Source organism: Solanum stenotomum, chromosome 12 (assembly GCF_019186545.1).
Source record: "Solanum stenotomum isolate F172 chromosome 12, ASM1918654v1, whole genome shotgun sequence".
Taxonomy (NCBI): Eukaryota; Viridiplantae; Streptophyta; class Magnoliopsida; order Solanales; family Solanaceae; genus Solanum; species Solanum stenotomum.
Window position 1 is genome coordinate 46209562 of NC_064293.1, and position 22089 is coordinate 46231650.

The following is a 22089-nucleotide window of genomic DNA, read 5'->3' on the forward strand; positions in this document are numbered from 1 at the left end:
AGGCGTCAACCATTATTTTCTACATATACACTTACGACAGAAAACTAATTTTACCATGTGGCAGTTATCAGTCAACAAGATATAACTGCTGCCATATTTCTTCTCCGTGTATCCTGAAATTCTTTTCTTATTTGAAAAGGGAAAAAAATAAAAAAGCAGTGGGTTTATAATTGGGGGGGATTGCGTCTACAACAAATGAGATCTCGACTAAGTGTTTATACAAATATCCAAAGCATCACAAATATAACCAGTTTCATTTCTACAAAGGGCAACTGAAATCATCTAGAAGAGACTCGAGTACAAAATCAAGCTTGGTACACTAGATCAGGAGAATTAATTGAAAAATAGTATGAAATAACATTGCCGCGACATCCCTATGAACTAACATCTCTGCAGAAATAGCGGTCCACAATAATGAAACTGGAGGTAGATAAACTGCATTATCTCATGATTTGTCAATGCTTGAGCTTGCCAAGCAACTGTGACAGGTAACCAGTAGCATAGAGATTTCCATCCATTCAGAATCTTAGATGTATGAATTACCAAACACATTATCTAGCGTCTGCCTGTACGACTTTTTGCTCTAGTCTTCTGCCAAAAAGAATGATACACAATAAAGATAGGCATCAGAATTAGGAGCATTTTTAGAACAAAGTCATAAGCACCTACCTTTGTTAAGATTTATTAAATAATACCATAATGAAGTAGGTACAAATTGTCAAACAAAAACATACATCTTTCTTTTCATGAAATATTATGAAAGATACAACCTTCTATTAGGAATACAAAATCTATCAATGCCAAAGTGTTGCTGCAACATATACCAGACAAATGATGAAAGAATTTGAACCAGAGGTTTGTAAAAACAATTTCAGCAACCATGAGGCAGTACCAAATATGTCTATGTCCATTATGACTGCATCACTACTCTTAGTTGTGATGTCCTTGTCAAATTAAAAAATTGTTTATAGAGATTCAAACAATTTGATGTGTATGTTTTTCTTTCTTTTATAAGAAATCAACTCGCTAGTTGGTGAACCATGGTGATTCTTAAAAAAAAAAATCACATAGAAAGCTCAAAGCAACAAGACTTTTGTAAAAGCATCCTAACATTCAACAAAGTAATTTTTCAGGATTGGATTCACACAGAACTGGTAATAAACAAGCTAAGCATTACAAAAACATTGAATAGAACTGCATATAAATTCACCAACATAGCTAAATAAAACTATTCCTCTACTCCACTTAGATTTCCATTTTCCTCATGCCATGCTTGAGGATAGGTGAGAAGTGTTTTTCTTTTAGTCAAGGCATAAACAAGAAAGAGACAATATAGGAGAACATGTATACTCACAGATTGAGTCCCAAAACTTGCCCCTGATGCTAGAGCTGCCCCTTCAAGGACATAAGAACAACAATTAGGCACAAATCAGCAAACAAATTTAACTGTTACCAGATTCAAAAAATTAGCAAACAAAATTTGAAGGATGCAGGTTCTGGGGATAGAAGAAAAACAGGATGAAAAAGAAGAATCCCTTCCATTCGAAAATACTACAGTATCAAGAATATCTCATTATTGAAAATATTCTAAAGATATCTGAAAATTATAATATCAGATGAACTAAGTAACAAATTGTAGGTTATCATAAAAGAAAGGAGCACACTGGCAAAATGAAGGGTAGAAAAAAAAAGTTGGATCATAAAACAATTTTTTTTGAAAATATAGCATGTGATTAAATAAATCACCAAAAGCACAAGCATTTAGAGGAAATTTCCCTAAAAGGAAAAACTTAACTACTCAAAGTAACTTCCTCAGAAAAAACTAAATTTCAAAGCAACTTTTCCCCACCAACAACTTTTGGAAATATTAGCCACAAAAAAAAGTTTAAAGCATAGCAGTTAACTAAGAAATTCCTTGAGACTCTTTTGTACAGTAGGCCACCTCAACAAAGGTGAATCATCAAAGGGCATTGACTTATTGATTAAAGGCAAAAGAAATCTGAAATAATAACATGACTGTACACTTAAGCCAGGAAGAGGTGAGAGAGGTTGACAGTGATAAGTTTGAGAAGTGGTAGAGCTAGACTGAGGAAGAATTGGAGGGGTGATTACATAGGACATGACACATCTCACTCACCGAGGACATGACTTAGATAGAAAGCATGGAGATCAAGAATTAGGGTAGATGGTTAGTAAGTCGTCGAGCAATTTTTCTCTCCTTCCATTGGTAGAGCAGGGTCCTAATCTAGAGCAATTATCTGCTCTATTAACAGTATTGTTAGTATTATGCTAGTATTAGCTTATTCTTCAATTCTATTACTACTAATGTTTCCTTTACACTGGTTCTCTGTACTATTTTTTACTGATCGTACTTTTCTTTTCTTCTCTTTTTTAAATTGGTAATTGTTTCTATTTTTGTAAATCAGTACATAGGTTCAACTGAAAACCATATTTACATAAGCAAATATAAAAGTATTGTCCTATCCCTATAATGAGTCTTAAGACATCAATGACAGAGACATCATTATTAGGGCAAATCTAATCACACAAAAAACAGAGAGTCAAAATACAATTCAGTTTGACTTGTTGCATTCTACTCTCGCCTCTCCCTATCCTCAAAATCTCTAAGGTTCCGCTCTTTCCATATTGTCCACCGCTACTCTCCCTGTCAGTACTTCTCTTTCTTCAGTATTTTCATCATAAACTTTTTATTCGTGGAATTATTTTTCAAACCTGTTCTGAAACATGAGTTTTCTTGAATCGTGGAGGTCCATCGGAAACAACCACTCTACCCAACAAAAGTAGGGGTAAAGTCTGTGTACACCCCACCCTACTCTCCCAGACCCACTTGTGGGATTACACGGGTATGTTGTTGCTGAATTTGACTTGTGTATTATGTGAGTCGTAGTTGAAGAACATATGAAGTAACAGTTCAAAAGCCAGTTTAATAAAGCAAACGATCAAAGTTAAATATTTCAATAATAGATGGATTTGAATTCTTAAAAATTGTGAAAGTTGTATAAAATTACCTTAATAATGGAGTGGTCTCATGCATTTGGAAACGTCCCAAAAGAAAATAGTGTTGCATAAATTAAAACCAAGGGAGTATATAATTGATTTAATAAACAAAAGATCAAGTTATAGATGCATGTTACATCAAATATCATTATGGAGACTATAATACAAAACTATGGAGGGGTAATAATCAAAAGATATTCAGTTTTTCTGATAAAGAGATTATATAAAAAATTTACTTTTGTAAAACCTAATCTAACAGAGGGCCAAATATGTCATTATTGAGGTTGGCGGAAACATACCTGAAGCAAAAGGTGTTGCAAAAGATGAAACTCCAGAAGCAGGGGTAGAACCAAATAATGGAGTACTAAAGGCTGGAGTTGAAGTAGACAAGGACCCAAAGAGTGAACTTTGGGGGGAAGCACCAGATGTTCCGAACAAAGAGGAGATTGGAGCTGACATTGTTGGAGTAGTGAACAGGGAAGAAGATGAAGCAGCAACGGATGGGGTAGCAAAGAGTGAGGATCCACTTCCCGTTGAGGCAAAAGAAACTGCAGATGACGTTTGTGGTGTACCGGATACCCCAGGTGCTGCTGAGCTGGAAATTAATCCTGCCACTTGAGTTGATGGTTGTGAAATTGTGGGCAAATGCAATGTTGGATGTACCCTTTTCGCAGCTGCCTCCTGTTTAGCTGTTTCCCGCCGATCTGCCTCAAGAAAAGGATCGCTTCCATCCCCTCGACGGCGCTGATCAGCCAGGTATGCTGTTTTCATTGATTCAATGTACTGATGAATGCTCTCTACCTGATTTACCGAAAGTACAAAAATATTTTCCCTTAAAATCACAGCAACTAAAAATAAAGGCGTAAGCTAGAAATTATGAAAACAAGGTACACAAACATTTCACATGCAACTCTACTAGAATTCTAGAGCAAATGGTGAATGCATGCAGCGTAATAATTTTTCGCTGCCTCAAAAGTATATCAGAAATCAACTAATACGCTGATGCTCTCTGATACTAAATATAAGTGGCACAAAACTAATTAATGAGGAACATCAACTGCGTCAGAAGCTACAAGTATATATATAATGTATATTTGTTTGGTCAAAATAAACGTTACAAAGAAGTCAAAGTACTCCTAGTCATCTTTACTCTTTTACTCCCTTCTGACTAAGCATGATACTTTCATCAAATCTTAAGAAGCCCTCACCATTACAAAAAGTTCCACTTCCCATTACCTTTGTGGCAACATGAAAACAAAGCCAGTGCCAGCTCTTTAAGAGTGTGTGTATATATATATATATATATAATGCACATTTGTCTGGTCATAATAAAAGTAACAAGAAGGCAAAGTACTCCTAGTCATTTTTACTCTTTTACTCCCTTCTGACTTAGCACGATACTTCCATCAAATCTTAAGAAGCCCTCATCACTATAAAAAGTTAAAATCCCCATTACCTTTGCGGCAACATGAACAAAAAAGCCATGCACATTTGACATGACTTTTGGAAGAGACTGCAACAAAGATGAACTGGAGTTCATAGAATTCCTGTCAGAATCTAAGGCCATCAACTGCTCCAATTCTTCAACCCATTGTCGGCATTCTACAAGATATTTCTCAAATCTTGCTACAGTTTGCTGTAAAAAGGGAGAGGGCTTTTTTGGTATCCCACTGTAAAAATCAAAAATTGCCGCATTGGGGGTAGACTGAGCTGAACCAGATGCTGCTGGAGCTACAGTTGCACCTGATGCCTGTGATGGAGCAGTAACGCTTGCAGCAGCAGGTGCACTTTGATGATGAAACCTTGGGCGTAACATCATAAAAGAGCGCACCGCAACCTCTGTATTGCGCAGCATATCTTTAACAACAATCATTAGCTCTTGCAAGATAGCCTTTTGTCTTTCCATTGATGTACTGATTCCACCAAGTTCCTGAAAAAGCAACTTAACATTAGCACATGCAACAAAGTAAAACATGGAGGTTAGAAACATTAATTAGAAAGGAAAGCAGGAGAACTTATTCAGACTCCAAAATGTTACTATCGGTGGCAAATACTGTCCTCTATCAGAAAAAGAAATGCAGGAATCTTCACTCTGAACAACAAGAATATGACGAGCATTGTTAAATGATATGAAAATCCAACTAATGCAAACAACAGCACCTCTAGTCTGTGCTAAGCACAAATAGACACAAGGAATGTAACTATACATAGAATGCATGCTAGAAGAATAAATCAGCTTTCCCAAAAATACTGACATTGGTAGAAAGACCCTGATTTTTGTACACTTCTTATATTATTTTCCCACAAAAAAACACTTCTACAAACCAGAATGTGACTATTTTAATGTTTGATAACAACTCTAACTCTGTGCGTGGACGACATTAGCATGTTCATTCTTGTGAATTTGAAAGTGACTATAAAACTAGTACAGAAGGAAATCAAGTAAATCCAGCAGATGATTCAAGATGAAAAACAACCTTACTTTTGGGTAATTGATCCGAGAATTTTACTGAAGATTTACATTCTGGAGGTGTAATAGTGATTAAAATACAAAGGAATCATAAGATACAACCTGAATGCTGCGGCTTGCATCCAACTCAAAACCATCATTTGACACTGATGAATCATAAAGTCGGCTACACTGGTCAAGCCTTTGGCTTTCATCCCTGTATTCCAGTATCCTCTCCCTACATCCACAAGCACAGGTATAACAATTAAGAAACTTCTCTAACAAAAATAGACAACAAGAATAGGAAACTAAACAACTTCAATCATGTTTACTATATGAAATTAACCTACTCAATTTGCAACAGAAGCTTCTGCGAGTCCGGGTGGAGGTCTGCCCATTTGGTACTGTAGGTGGCAGGAGTCTTATCGTTGGTGAAAAGGTACAATTGTTGCGGCTGTGATGACTGATGTTGCTGCAGCAGTTGTTGTTGTTGTTGCTGCAATTGCAATTGTTGTTGTTGCTGAAGTTGTTGTTGTTGTTGTTGTTGCTGTTGCTGTTGCTGCTGAAATTGAAGTTGTTGTTGCTGTTGCGAAAAGGGAGTGATCTGAGAGAATGGCGACGGCTGTTGCTGGCCGGGAGTTTGGAATGGCGATGCTTGCTGCTGCCCTGGAGTTTGGAATGGAGATGATTGCTGCTGCCCGGGAGTTTGGAATGGAGACGCTTGTTGCTGTCCCGGAGTTTGGAATAGGGACGGCTGTTGTGCCTGTGGAGTGAAAGTGAACGCCATTCGCTATTGCAATGCTTCGCTCATCGGAAATTTCCACAACAATTGAATTAGGGAAAAAGCCGAACAAAGCCCGAAGAATTGTAGAAATGGCTACTCAAACAGCTATTCTTCGAAAACCCTAAAATATGAATTGGGGGATAGTGAAAAAGGCGCCATCCTCTCTTCCTTGTGAATAAAAGAAGAAGACCTATATTTCCGTCTGTGTTCGAATTTCAGCCCGCTACGAGGCCCACCTGACTTCGCTCGACATTTTCCTCCAGATTTTTCTCATTAAACTAAATAGTTTATGGATTTTCTTTTAAGTGGAACAAAACATAGTTGTAAATTGTTTTTAGCTAAAGAACAAAAATAGTAACATACTGAAAATTCAATTTACATATATTAATTATTATTATGTAGGAACTCACTTGTACAACTACATCATGAGTTTGGTGACTATCTTGCACAGTTGCACGTTAGAATTTAGATTGTTCATCTTGTTTGCCATATGACATTTTATTTTAAGTATATTTGTAACTTATATAACTTCTTGTTCCATAAAGTAATAGCTTGATGATTTATAATTTCACAATGTACATAAATGACGATGCATGTGTCATGGATTCGGACGAATTCAGTAGCTTTTCTGTAAACCATATATTTATAATAGAAAATTAATAAAATATATATGTATATTAATTTTTGAACCACTAAAAAAATTGATTGACGGTTATTAACGAAATTTAGAACCCAAACTCTTAACCCTGACTTTGTCTCTGTATGCATGCTTATATAGTAATCGTTATTTAAATTTGTATTTGTATTTCTAATAATTTTGTACCTTTCAATATTTGATGTAATCTAATTTTAAATAGCATGGAACTTAAGTGGTGTAGTTGTGTGTTAACTATGTCAATAGGTAAAACACTTTGTCTTGTTACCTCTATTGCTTAAAACACTTGTTATACAAATGGATGCGGCTAAGTTTGGTAGGACAAAAACCGTGATCCCAAGTCATCATTAACTTATTTGGCCAAAGATTGTTGGTTAAATTGTAACTAATTATAATGAGTCATATCTCAATATATGCATCTTGAAACTAACTTTTTATTTGTTATTTTTATATTTATCGTATCACCAAACTAAAATAAATTATATTTTCTCATGGAGATAAAATAAAATTACTTTAAGAGTAAAGATAGAAATATTGCAAGATATGCACCAAGGCAAAATCGTTGTAGTTACACACATGTCTCATGTCAACCAACGATTGCATACGTCACACCTTAAAAAAAAATGTTATAAATAGTCTCTTAACTATAGTAGTAGGACTAAAATGATCCTTTAACTATACATTTAACGGATTTTGTTCTTTAACTATTCAAAAACTTATCAGCTTTGATCTCTTAACTATACACTTATTGGTTTTAGTTCCTTAACTATAAACTTACCGATTTTAGTCCTTTAAGTATTCAAAAGCTTATCATGTTTGGTCTTTGTCCATTTTTTAAATACAAATAGCTTAAGTTTATATTGAAGGAATCCATGCCTCGAGAAATTAAATCATTTAGCAACTTTTTCTGTTGTTTTTCTTTCTCCGCTACTTTTTCTTCAAATTAACCTTATGCGAAGAACCTTAACCTCAACGATTTAAAATAAAATTTACAAGGAAAAAAAATATAAGTCATCATTTTATTCAACAGAGGATAAAATGAAGCATATTATGCTACTAATGACTTGAATATGCTAAACATTATTATAAAAAGAAAAAAATGATTACCCGTTAAATCCAAAGTTTGTACTCCAACGACTTTATTGAACGAAATTTGTTTAATTTTTCAGAAATTGAAATTTATAAAATGGTAGACTTGTAATTTTATTTTTTTTAAATAGATCATTTTTATTATTCTATTCATTTTATTTTACGTTAAAAAAATTGAGTAAATTAAATAAAATCCGCACTGATTAGCATATTCAAGTGCGGATTCAAGTCATTAACAATAATTATATGCTTAATTTTATTCTCCATTGAATAAAATTAGGACTTATATCATCTTTCCTCGTTAATTTTATTTTGAATCGTTGACGTTATTGTTCATTTCATAAGAGTAGTTTGAAGAAAAACCGTCGGGGACAGAGAAACAATTGAAAAAATGCATTAAAGATTTAATTTCATGAAGATCTCGATTAAGATAAACCTAAGCTATTTGTATTTAAAAAATGGACAAAGACCAAACCTGATAAGTTTTTAAATACTTAAAGGACTAAAATTGGTAAGTTTATAGTTAAAGGACTAAAATCGATAAGTATATAATTAAGGGACTAAAGCTGATAAATTTTTGAATAGTTAAAGAACTAAATCCGTTAAGTATATAGTTAAGGGACCATTTTAGACTTACTCCTTCTATAGTTATGGGACTATTTATGTCATTTTCTCTCACGCCTTCTATTTTATGGTTGCGGCTCTTTTTCTGATCATGCGTGAATACAGAATGCTAAGTGCACCCTCTCTTCCATTCCCGAGTTCTAGAAGGTGGATTTAAGTTGTATAGCAGTGGTGGACCCAGGATTTTCACGAAGTGGGTTCAAGATATAAAAATATACCTAATATTATTTGTAATTTTTATGAAACTAACAACATACATATCTGACTATACTAAACAATGTTAATACATTTGAAAAAAAATTACATTGACTTATGAATGAGACGATAAATAACAAGATGGACGAAAAACTAGGCTTCAATAGAAACTAAGAAGATAAAAGAATATTTTGAATGATTTCTCTCCATTCAACATTTAACAAATAAAAACAAAATATTAAACAAAATAATTATAACCTTAGTTTCATAATCGAATACATAGAAATATACCTAATATTATTTGTAATTTTTTGTTGATTTTAGAATGATAAGGGATTTTTAAGTTGAAGAAATAAAAAATAACCACAATAATCATATATGTATATATAAAGACTAGAATCAAGAGCGAAAAACATACTTGATGGATATTAACTATTGATGCAAGATTTGCGAGACGGGGAGAGTTTTTTTCCTTCAACAAAAAAAATATGCTCAAAATTTTGGGGGGAAAAGTAAGAGACGTTAAAGAAGATTTCAACAAAGAAGAAGACAAAATGGTTTTTAGAATTGAGAATAATAGGGATTAGTGCCTTTTTAGTTGAATTTTTTTTTAAAAAAAAATTAAAAACAAAAAGGACAAAAGTTGTTGATTATTTGGACTTTTAATTGTAAAAGTAAAAAGTTGTTCTACTTTTTCTAGTTTCTACGTAACAAAAAGGACAAAAGTTACACCTACATAGAAGACAAAAACTGTGTGAGAACGTTTTATATATCAAAAAAACGAATTAAAACTAAAATGTGGCAATGGGGATTTGATCCCAGGTTGACTGGGGAAATTGAACCCCTCAACCACTTGGCTAAGCTTCAGACTTGTGTTAGTGGATTCAAAATTTAATATATACATATAAACTTTTAAAAACTGATTAAATATATATATATACAGTGTTATTTTTCAACGAAGTGGGTTCATAGAGTTCAATGAACCCACTTGAACCACTATAGGTCCGCCCCTGGTTGTACAGACTAATTTCATGAAGCTGCATGCCGGTTTCAAGATTACTAGTAGTAGTAGTCATTTCTATTCCATTTTCTTCAATATGCCTGCATATTCAAATAACAAAAAAGTAGAAAACAAGAAGAGGCAGAGAGGTAAACATGGGACATTTTTGTAGCAACAAACAAAATACAACCATTTCATAGTCTTTCTCCATCAAATTACAGCTGATGATCGAAGAAACTGCAGTCCTAAATTCTAAGACCAGCAGTACTCCAGAAGCCAAGAAGTTGCAAAGGAAAACCAAAAATATACAAAAAGTTTTGATTTTTTTTTCTGGGATTTGGCATTTTCTTTCATATAGCTAAAGATCATATAAAATCTAAAAAAATAAAAATAAAAAAAAGACACAAGTACCCCTAAAAGTTACAAAATCCAATTCGTAATTCCCCTAAAAGCAATCATTTCATACCATTTCCATGCGTAGAAATAGCAAGATCTGGGAAATTAAAAATTTCTCCTCCAGCTCCAACGAAGCCTCCCTCTCCACCACTAGCAAGCTGCCACGTGCTTCCAAAAATACTAGCTCCAGCACCATTATTGTTATTATCAACACTGTTATGTGATACTCCAGGAAATGGCCAAATGGGCCTACCAAGACCAAAGCCCATATCTTCAATTCCAGACCCAACACCAAGCCCAAATCTACCAAGTGCTAAAAGCCCACCAGGACCTTGAGCACTGCTCAACAACGAAGTGAAACTCCCACACATGTTCACACTCGGCTTCACGTCAAACGGTAGTGAACCGCCATGATCGGCAGTTAGAGGAACCAAAAAAGGAGAAACGTGTGACGGGTTAGGCGCGTGATGGTAGTCGCGAGGAGAGAGCGTGGAGGACAAGCAGCTACTGTTAATGGAGTTAGTAGTGATTGTACGGGACCGTTTTGCATTTTTACGACTTCCACCACCAATAGGGATGTCACGAAGAGTGCCGCCGTGCGTCCAATAACGGCGGCACGATTTGCAGAAATGACGTGGCTGAGAGAAATTGTAGTTGTTATAGTAACAGAATTTTGTGTTGGTGGAATCACAACGTGGGCAAGGAAGATGCTCCGGCTCCGGAGCCGGTGCACCTCCTTGCTGTTGTTTGGTTGCTCTTCGGTCACTCACATCAGAAGGCATTTTTATGTTGTTGTTGTTGTAGCTCTGTTTTGTTTTTAGAACTGAGAAGAACAAGGACAGAATTTTGTAGTAATATTTAATGAAGTGAAAAGAGAAATGTTGTGGGGTTTATGGAAGCATGTGGTGGGGTTTATATGGTAGAGAGATCTCAGCTCAAGAGAGAGAGAAATAAAGAAAGAATCTGTGTTGTGCTCAGTGGAACAGGGTCCTAAAGAATTCTGACGGTTTTGTGCTAAAGAACAGAGAGCAGCTTTAGCAGGGTCTATTTATTTTTTTGTTCTATATGTGCTAGCTATGTATAATATTCAGACGGCTCGAAAACGGCTTTTGTTATGGGGTTGGCTCATAAATGGTGACTTTTGCTGGCCAATTCCAATACATGTACATACACAACCATACAAGTTGAACCAAATGTACAACAACAACCGTCATAGTATAGTGGATGCAATTGTTTTTCTTATGATCAGAGGTCTTGGAGTTAAGCCTTACGTAAAATTAAATCTTTTGATAGGGAGCATTTTCCTTGAATGACCTCTATGTGGCACGAATACTAATATAGAGAGACTCCAATACAGATATTGAATACCGTGAAAAAAACATGTACAACAACAACTATCGGATTACTGGATGACTCAACTGGTTAATTAAGCACGATTTAATTATATATAACATGATTGGTCTGATTCATGATGGCCTATGTGTGGAGTTGTACATTTACTTTGTTGTCTAATTATAATTAAATTACGCTGACATTACAACTCACGAGGTAATAGATACGGCTATGATATTATACTACTCCATTATGTGTAAGTCTAATCTTCTTTGAAGTACTATAACTAGCGGTGAGGCTCCTTGTAGTAGGTTGTATAACTAGCAACATTATTTTAGTGTTATGCATCAACTCGTATACAACATATTTTTTATTTTAGTAATGATAAAAATAAAATGAACGTGTCTAATTTATTTAACATATTCATTAATACAGACCAATCCATTATTGAGAAGGATCGGCGCTGATAATAGTTTATTCCTCACGTCCACATAGTTACATGACAAATGATATAACTATGTTGCAAGTGCGGAATTACTATTATGTTGCATGATTATTGTTTATCTTTTTTTTCACATAATCATATCCTAGTCAATTACCTACTTTATTATTAGTGTGGGATCAATTTGTATTATTATTGTAGTTAAAAGCTTTGGTAGTGCAAGAACTGACAAGTGACAGCATTTACTATTTTTATTTTCTTTTCACTTATAATTCAGACAAAGAAGAGTTGCTATATTTGCAGTCTACTTTTACTATTATTACTCTCAGTATAACAAGGTTACAAGATTTGGATGTTCTTAAATAGTATAGTAGTGATACTTTAAAACTTAGTAAAAAATGAGTAAAAAAGTTGAATGAATTTAATAAGAAAAGATGAGTAAATGAAGCAATAATGTAAATGGGAGAAAAGTGCCAAAATTTTGAAAGAGATGAGAGGGAGGGTTGAGTTGTGAGCGTGTAGAAAGAGGAAAAAGATTTTAAGAAGAAAAGGTGGACTGATAGATGCATTCATTTAGTACCGACAATATTATGAATGTCGGATTAGCGTGGGTACTCAATTATTGGACTGTTTCCAACCTCCCCCCTCAACTCTCAAACCAACCTTTAAGCTCAAGTACTACCTCATCTCAATTTATTCATTACAAAAAATACAACTTCTTCTCTCTTTTTTTTCACCCATACTTGGATAATTTGTCTTAAATTTAGATTGAGTAAAGTATTTTCTAACAAAAACGACTTTTTACCTAGAGAGATTAGAGTTTAAAACTAAGGACTTATTTGGATGGACTTGTTAAAGTACTCCCTCCGTTTCACAAAGAATGACCTAGTTTGACTTGACACAGAGTTTAAGAAAATAAAGAAGACTTTTTAATCTTGTCGTTCTAAACTAAAGTTATGTCAAATGTATAAAATTGTCCCTTAAACATGCCACGTGTAAAGCTGAAATTAAAATTTTACCAAAAAAAGAAAGAGATCATTCTTTTTGAAACTGACTAAAAAGGAAAGGAGTTCATTATTTTTTAAACGGAGGGAGTAACTTATAAGTCAAAAGTTAAAAATCATAAATATTTCTTCTGTCCAATAATAGTTGTCCACTATTGAATTGACAGTACAATCCTTAAAAAACAATAAATAATAGAGGTAATATTACTATTTTATTTTTTGACTTTATTGAATTTAATGTTTTGAAAAATGAGTTAGATGATAAATAGTAAGGGTAAAATAGACACAAAAGATAAACTATCTCTTAATTTTTCTAAATTGGACCAGTATTGTTAGACAACTATTTTTATTATAGTGAACAACTATTGTTGGATGTAGGGAGTAGATCGTAACTTATTTTTAAATTTTTTTGGCCTATAAATAGGTGCTTAAAAGTACTTTATAACCTTTTCAAACATCTCCAAAATTAAAAAAAAATTATGCTTAAAATTAAATTATATTTCCTAACAAAACGACTTCCTAACAAATGACTTCCTTATACATGAAATTAAATTTATGTTTAAATATAAAAAGGTTATATACTTTTTTTTATAAATATTACTCCCTTTGGATGAAGATATTTGACTGAACATTTTTGGACAAAATTACTAACTAATAATACATTTCACATCGTTTAATTTTTATTTATTTTTTTGATCTGTTTCTTTTTCTTAAATATTAATGTCAGATAAATTGAAATCGGATCAGATAACAAAGAGTCATATAAACAGAGGGGCTTATCTTAGAATTGTCGTTTTCTTCAGATTCTCACATCCTAATACTATTGATTTATTGGTGTTTCGTACCCCGATATTCTCTGCCGGATTTCTCGCTCCACTGTGGATTCTGAGACTATTGAGTATTGACCATACCTCAAATCACGTTTTAATTACATGGTAACTTCTATTTAACCTCTGCAACACTAGGATTTTAATTCCGTCTTGTTAGATAATAAAAGGTCATCTTTATATCTAAAAAATGTTTGTTTAGGTAAAAATGGCTGATTGTTGACATGACTAAACACACAACACAATACTTCAAAGTTAACGTGTTCTATTTGGGACCATACATACAATGGAGTTGTTAATATGTTTTTTCAATCATTCTTCCTCCACCTCAACCTACAGAAATAATTGTCCCTGTGTCCTTTATAAACGGTGTTTTTTTTTCAATTTTGAAAATCGAATTACTAACTATTAAGTACTCTCTCTGTTCTTAATTACTTGTCCACTTTTGAATTGATATACCATATTAAGAAAATAATTAATGACATTGTGAGTTTATCATTTTACCCCTATTAATTATGAAGTAGATGAAAAGTTCTACATTTTTCAAAGTAATTAGTCATTTAATTGAGGGTATAATACGTAAAAAAAAATTGTCCTTTCTTGATTTGTCAAAATGGACAAGTAATTAGGGATAACTATAAAAGGAAAAGTGAAAAAGTAATTAGAGACAAAGAGTATGTGTTAGCCTAAATCTTCTATATGGATTAAGTCATATTATATTCATAAATACGTATTATTTCTCCAATTGATTTTTTTAAGATAATATATATATATATATACACTCTTTCCTTTTCTTCTTCCTTTTTTGTTCAAAAAGGTTAATACTCACATCAGTAGTGGTGTCTACATGAACTCTGATTCTACTAATTTGCGATGGTTAAATGATAAAAGAAGGTATAAATATGTATTAATTAAAGTATAATTTACATAAACTTCAGTGTTAAGAGTTAATTACATTATTTTCCTACTCCTTTTCAAATAGGACATCCGGATACATTATTGGACTTCCGGATATATAGGTGAGAGATGTATCAAAGAGGGGGATAGAGATGTATAAGCGAGAGAAGAGTGATGTATCCGAGAGGAAAATTTTTGAATTTTTTTTAAATGGTAAAGAATTTTTTAAAATTATAATAAAATAAAATGTGCGTTTAGATAATTTTTTGTATAATTGAGTAATGAATTAAGTGAAGTAGATGTAATGTGTGAACAAAGGCAGATAATAGAAATATTAGGGTAGGAGTGAAGATGGATGAAAGGACAAAGGGAAACAAGTGTGAGGAGGATAAGAGACAATAAGGTCAGTAATATAGTCAAAGCGGTCGGAGATTTGTTGGGGATTCTGAGAGGCATGCGCGCGGCGTCATCCCTCACCTGTTGCTATCGCCAAATATGCATGCATACCAATGAATCAATGCCCCTATATATATTTCAAAGCTATTTATATATTAAAGATAAATTAATAAAAATACATTTTAATTTCTACAAATGAGTAGTAATAATTTTCTTATGAGTGTGTGTCACCAGGGGCGGAGCCACCTTGTCCTAGGGTGTCCAATTGGACACCCTTCGTCGAAAAATTATACGATATATACACATAAAGTTTTGACTTATATTGGTATATATGATATTTTGGACATGCTGAAATAACAAAGTACTCGTAGTGGAGATGGTTAGAGTTGTCACTAGTCCACTCTCTGCCCCAATTCGATTCCCTGCATGAGCGTTTTCATTTTTCTGTAATTATTTAGCCTTTTTGAAGTTTGTAAGTAAATAAATATGCATAAGTTTAACATAAATATTCAGTATCTTGGTGGTAAATAGTGTTATGTTTGTCTTTAGTGACCCAAGTTTGAATCTCACCTCCAATAAGGATATTTTTTTCAATTAAAATTGAATTATTTTCTTAAATTTTAATACCGAATAAAATTTTCTTATATTTTAATACATTTTTCTTAAATTTTAATACATATTCCTTTTGGAATAGGGTTTTAATTGAAAAAAAAATCCTTAAATTTTAATATCTTTTCCTTGTGGAATAAGATTTCCTTATGTTTTAATACATTTTCCTAGTGGAATAAGATTTTCTTATATTTTAATAATTTTTTTTTTTTGTGGAATAAGACTTTCTTAAATTTTAATACATTTTCCTTTTGGAATAAGGTTTTCTTTCTCTATACATAGGAGACACATTTATCCAAATTATATCACAATATTATTAAAAATAGAATCTCTATAAATCATCGTTTTTCTTAAAAAATTACTATTCAAAGTTTGAACCCCTTTATAAAATTTCTGGCTACACCACTTGTGTGTCACAATTACTTATTTTGAAATGAATGAAATATATATTAGTAGTACTTCTTTCCGTTTATATTAAGTGAATTATTGGATATATGATGTTAACAATTCGCTTAAAGTTTGAATAATTCATTAGAAAAAAAATGTGAATAATTTAGTTAAGATAGTAAGAGTGTTGTACCGTTTGACTGTGTTGCACTCCTTTGATCTCTAGTCATTTTCGGGGGCAGATTAGTACACACACGCGATCTGTGTGTTTGTCTTGCGATTGCCATTTCTTGATTGGAGTTTTGCCTATAATAGATCGACAATTTCCACATCACGTAGATCTCTCTTCTTACCTTCTCTTTTTTACCATCCTTTTCTTTTTGGCGTTTTCTTCTGCCAATATGATTCTTTCTTTGAGCACTTGGACCTCCTCTATTTTATTTTCTACCTGTCCAACGTACATTCATTAATATTTTATAAGGAAAAGACAAAATTAAACTGTGTCTTGCTAATCATCTTAAACCCATTATTCCCTTCTTTTACTTACTCTTTTGGTTTACATAAAAATTGAGATAAGGTTTAAGTAACTCCTATATATAATACTGTGACTGAAACCTAGCTCAGATTAACACCTTAATTAACTCCGAACTCATATGTTTTGTAATATTATACACCTTTTTTACTTACATGGCACATTCCACGACTCCACATGGTTGAGGCGCGTTGGAGATGTTTGGATGTTATGTAAGCTAAAAAAGGCGTACAAAATTATCAAAAAAAAGGGTTCACGGGTATAATATACATTAGTTTAGTTAAGGCATGTCTCTGAGATTTCGGTTATAGTATAGAGGATACTTATGTCTTATCCCTAAAATATATTAAAGAACTTCTTTTTAATACATCAATCCTTAAGAAACATCTAATAGATATGGATAACCTAGTAAACTATATCGTATTTATTAATTTTGGCAATAAAGAATGTCAAATAATTTAAAACGACACTTATTTTATGACCGAGCATTTGGAAAAAATCATAGAATTCCAATGCGATATGTAGTCCTTTAATGATAATGAACGTCTAATAATCTAATCTAACCACAAAAGTTGAATCGTGTGACAATAAATTTAAATCACCTAGTATACAAAAATCCTCTGAATGCCCAGAGTTGGAAAACTGAAGATGTGGATTTTCATTGGATAAACCAAAAATAAGGACAAATTCGTTTCTGAATGATGAACTTACTTTAATTAAAAATAATAATAGTTCGCCATCAATTGAAAATGGCTCAAGATCATATAAAAAGACAACAATCTATTCATCTCTTGTATATGAAAGATTCTAACAATAAACTTATTTAAGTCACGGATTTGAATTTTTACATGGTACTAATTATTTGATAGAAGAATAGTGGAAACGTGTGTGGAAAATTTAAAAACTTTGTCTATGTGGTGTGAAACTGTGAATGAGCATTTTACCTAAATAATCTAATAATAATAATTATTATTATTATTTTGGCTGTATTTAAATGTTTTTGCGACAATCGGCCAAATATGTTGACTAGTTCGTTCACTGTCATAACAGATGCTGTATAACAACAACACGCAGCCTATATTTTCGTGGAGCACCGCTGAATTAGCTTATCTAAATATTTGGCAAAAGTTTTAACTTTGTCCAGACACACAGTGCAGGTCACCAAATCAAAGAAACACTGGGCGAGTTAGAAATTTCACGAAGGGTGTTCAAGTGTTAAAGTGAACCCCTCTTCTTAAAAAGTGAAAAAAAAATTGTTACTTGTGAGATTCGAACAAACAAACACTTTAAGTTTGTGTGTCTTTACTCTTTCAAGGCACCTGAAACCACTAGATTTATATTGTTGTCAAGGGTGTTCAAAATATGCTATTTAGTCACTTTGTTTATTATTTTACTTGTATATACGGTATAATTTTTCGATGAAGAGTGTCCAATATAAGTTGGCTACGCCACAGGAAACACTGTTAAAGCAATTCTAGAAAATATATAGTTCATAAAAAAATTAATTTTAAGTGCGGAAAGATCATAAGTTCACATACATCATAATCTACCTATTAAATTTGCCGCTACTGTAAAAATAATTTCTTTTTGTAAGATAGATATATATTTGTTGAGATTATAATTTCAGTTTGTGGTTTGTAGAGGGAACTCATTTAATTTTCAGAATTTTATTGGTGGTCTAGTACCTACCATCAATCGATAGGTTGAAGGTTCGAGTCATATTGAAAGGTAAATTCTTCTGATGGATTGGGGTGTGTCAAAATAAAAAAATTATTGGTGGTGTTTTAAGAGTTTTACGCCAACTCAAATTCTAAGTCGTTAACCTATAAACTTACTTTGTCTATCAAGGCCAAACCTACTTTAAATTATTATTATTTTTTTTGCCACAATCAGATTTTCCTCAATACCAAATACTGTAATTTAGATAAATAAGAGATAACACCAAAAAAAAAAAAATCAAACGAGGAACAATTGGAAGACAGAGAACTTTGCTTCACTTCTCTTCCACAATATATTTAATTAATCAAAAGATCAAACCTCTTACAGTAAAACAATCATGTAAATAAAAGAAACAAAGGATATATAATTAGAGACAAATACAAGATAAATTAATGTGTGGAGAAAAGAAAAAAAAACATTTAGAGATCTCGAAGTTGTTTAAGATTCATGGGAGATATATATTTGGGGTCACCCTCCAACAATTGTTTGGCAATTATAAGGTTAGCTGCTTCACTTGGATGATAAGGATCCCAGAATACATGTTTGTCACGATCTGAACACATACTAGATGTTGGTCCACATGGAATTATCCCAGCAAATTGCCCTCCATTTCCACAACAAGCCTTTGTCGCTGTTACAAATCCTATACATTTGAAAAAAAATCGTTAGATTTTAATTATTTTTCAAAAAGTGTCTAATAGAAACACGTTATCATATGGTTGTAGTTCGAGTGTCTTACCATATTTGTCATAATTGGTTATGAGTTCCATGACGAGATCAAAAACATTAGCATGTACTAAAGTTGCTCCGTCGAGTTCTTTGTTCAATTGAGCCAACATATCTTTCAATCGTGCGTTGTATTGAAGTGCTAACTTGTTTGCAAGTTCCACACACTCATTCTCCTTCAATTGATTAATTGTTTTTTGGTAAGGGATGCAACCAATTGGTCCAACATTACCAACAATAAATTTCCTTGCATCCAATTTGTACAATCTCTGTCATACCATAACTCAAAAATTTAAGATTATTTTTTTTATACTATCAGATTAAGTTGATCTACAACAACGTGTATAAAGGAAGTGATGTTATTACCGTAAGTTGTGCTCTTAAGTGACTGAGAAGATCATCGATGAAGGCATCGGGGGATTCAGAAATTCTTGTACCAATAGAGAGTACAGGGAGAAGGTAATTGTTGAGAAAATCGTTGGACCCTATCGTTATTGAGAAAATCGACTTGTTCCTCAGATAATCCCTGGCTTTAGATTGACCCAACAATTTGTCGATCTCTTTTCTTGTTATGTTGAAATAATCAACTTGGATATCCATTGAAAGCCTGTTTACCTGCAAATGTGAGTGAATAATTATGTTATAAATGATGTATATTACTTGTCCTAATTTGACTGAAGTATTAAATATGTCACCCCTGAACCTGAGCCCTTCACAACGTGATAAAATAATTAAATTGGTAATGACTTACAAATACTCTTCCGGTGCCATTCATAATTCCACCTCCTCCTGATGCATAATTCACTCCGTATAATATAGTTTTTCCTGTGCAATTTGGAGCTAAATATGGTGTTGCATAATGGGGTTGTCCCAGTCCTTCTCCTGGTAAATTTAATAAGAACAAATTGAACAATCAACACAAAATAAATTTTAAAAATATTAAAGTTTCTAAATAAAAAAAAAAAAGAAGAGAAAATTGTAATTAATTTATTAATTTGTCATACCAACAATGTCGCCAATAGTTCTTCCATTAGTGTAACGACCAGTAGGGTTCCCTCCAGAAGCTTTAAAATCTATACCATTAGGTGCAATATTAGCCTTTGATAAAGTTTGTAAATAATTATTATTTCCAGCATCTACTAAAGAATCTCCAAAAATATACGAAGCCCCAAATCCCAAATCATCATCAATAGCACAATTTGCTAAAACCATAAGGTTAATTACCAAAAGTAGCACGACCAATACATAGTTATTTGTCATGGCCATGCTTTGAGTTACTACAAAACAAATGTTATTTGTTAGGTTGAGAAATAAAATCAATGGAAGGAGCAAGGCTATAAGAAGCACAAAGATGAAGTGTTTGAGAGAAAAAAATGGGGTAGAAAATTGAGGACTATAGTTAGGAAACTTGTAAAAGGGAATGATTAAAATGGAGACGTGAGTTGGTATGACTAAAACTCTTGATAATAATTTGAGAAATATCGAAATGTATATAAATAGTTATGGTAGCTAAAAAATTCAAGAAGTAGGTGGACTACATATGTATGCAATATGAACAACGTGCATGGACCTCATACATTTACTATAATTTCAAGCCAAACAGTCAAATATTGGCATTAAACTTAGGTACGTGTGTTTATTCTTAAGGCAGAAGCAGAATTTTCTGGCGATAAACTTAGGTGTGTGTTTGGTTAGAGGTTGAAACCCATCCAGGAAGTAGTGCACCATATACGGTACTCCATTTCTTGATTTGAGTGTCTTATTAAGGGTTGTTTGGTAGCTGGTTATGAGATAGAATATTTATGTATTAAATCTTGCATAAGCAATATCATATTTTGTACTCCCTCCGTCCCATTTTATATGTCACATTTTGGATTTCAAGAGTCAAACAAGTCTATCTTTGATCGTAAATTTTTCATAGATCTTTTAAACATTTTGAATTATCAATTATTGTGACTCATAGTACTTTTTACGTAGTTTACAAATATATAAATTTCATTTCAAAAAAATTGAAGATTTCATGCATAAATTTCCGATCAAACTTAAATTGTTTGACTCTCAAAACATAAAAGGTGTCATATAAATTGGGACAGAGGGAATAGCATTTTCTTGCTATGTATAAAATTCAGCACACCTAATATGGTGTTTGGTTTATAATTTAGAAACTTATATGACTAATAGTCTAACACATTATATATTTATAAGTTATTAAGAAATATATATGTTATTTTATACGGAATAAAAAAGGAATATTTAATATATGAATTATTAAATCTTGCATAAAATAATAAATACATAATTCCTTTATAAATTATTATATTATTGATATATGCATAACTCGAACCAATCAAAGGAGAGATACAAAGAGAGAATAATTTGTGTGTAAAGCTTAGGTCACTAGTCTGAAATTATTGGTCACCGTCTAAATGAGGAATTCAAGATACAATTATTGTGTTGTCTACTTAAATATATATCCTTTAATATTTTGAAGTGATGATTGAATATGAAAATAAACGACCACTGCATATGCATATGAAATAAATTGTATTAATATGATCATAGTTTAGAAATTATTTGGAAACCATCTAACAGTAATTTCTAGAATTTTGAAAAGAATATAATCGAAATTGTATGAAAAATGGAAAATGTTTTAAGAAAAATAGAATTTTATATAATTTCATAAAAGAAATTACTTTCAGATATAGGGTGTGTTTGGTATGAACGGAAATGTTTTTCTACAAAATAATTTCTTGGAAACAAGTGGATTTCTAATTTGTTTTTTCATGTTTGGTTAGTGAATAGAAAATATTTTTGGATTTTTTTTTAATGTTTGGTTGGTGAATGAAATTTTAAAATTTGAAATATTTTTCCAAAACAAATTTGTTTTGTGGAGGTAGGGGGTAGGGATGGTAAGAGTTGAGCGAGGTAAAAAAAAAATCTTAAGATTTGAAATATTTTATATATATATTTATTTATTTTGAGAGGTGGGGCTTGTTTGGGGATAGGGG

At 32.4% G+C, this 22089-nt stretch overlaps 3 protein-coding genes across 4 annotated transcripts; all 3 read right to left on the minus strand.

Moving 5' to 3' along the window:
• Window positions 1-187: 187 nt before the first annotated feature.
• LOC125847742 (nuclear pore complex protein NUP58) lies at window positions 188-6509 on the minus strand. 2 transcript variants are annotated; one of them, XM_049527424.1, is made up of 6 exons: window positions 5818-6509; window positions 5591-5705; window positions 4475-4948; window positions 3318-3819; window positions 1355-1395; window positions 188-588 (listed from the first exon to the last, which is right to left on the minus strand). In XM_049527424.1, exons 1-6 carry the CDS (start codon window positions 6252-6254, stop codon window positions 556-558), a joined length of 1602 nt encoding a protein of 533 aa, XP_049383381.1. In that variant the 5' UTR covers window positions 6255-6509; the 3' UTR covers window positions 188-555. The 2 variants fall into 2 exon arrangements, with proteins under 2 accessions (XP_049383381.1, XP_049383380.1); XM_049527423.1 differs by having other exon boundaries at window positions 188-591.
• A 3689-nt stretch (window positions 6510-10198) lies between these two features.
• LOC125847756 (dof zinc finger protein DOF3.4) lies at window positions 10199-11281 on the minus strand. The gene has a single exon (XM_049527439.1). It carries the CDS (start codon window positions 10990-10992, stop codon window positions 10270-10272), a length of 723 nt encoding a protein of 240 aa, XP_049383396.1. The 5' UTR covers window positions 10993-11281; the 3' UTR covers window positions 10199-10269.
• A 7284-nt stretch (window positions 11282-18565) lies between these two features.
• LOC125847751 (GDSL esterase/lipase At2g23540) lies at window positions 18566-20523 on the minus strand. The gene is made up of 5 exons (XM_049527432.1): window positions 20086-20523; window positions 19833-19963; window positions 19448-19696; window positions 19095-19350; window positions 18566-18998 (listed from the first exon to the last, which is right to left on the minus strand). The coding sequence occupies exons 1-5, from the start codon at window positions 20345-20347 to the stop codon at window positions 18775-18777; spliced, it is 1122 nt and encodes a 373-aa protein (XP_049383389.1). The 5' UTR covers window positions 20348-20523; the 3' UTR covers window positions 18566-18774.
• Window positions 20524-22089: the final 1566 nt, after the last annotated feature.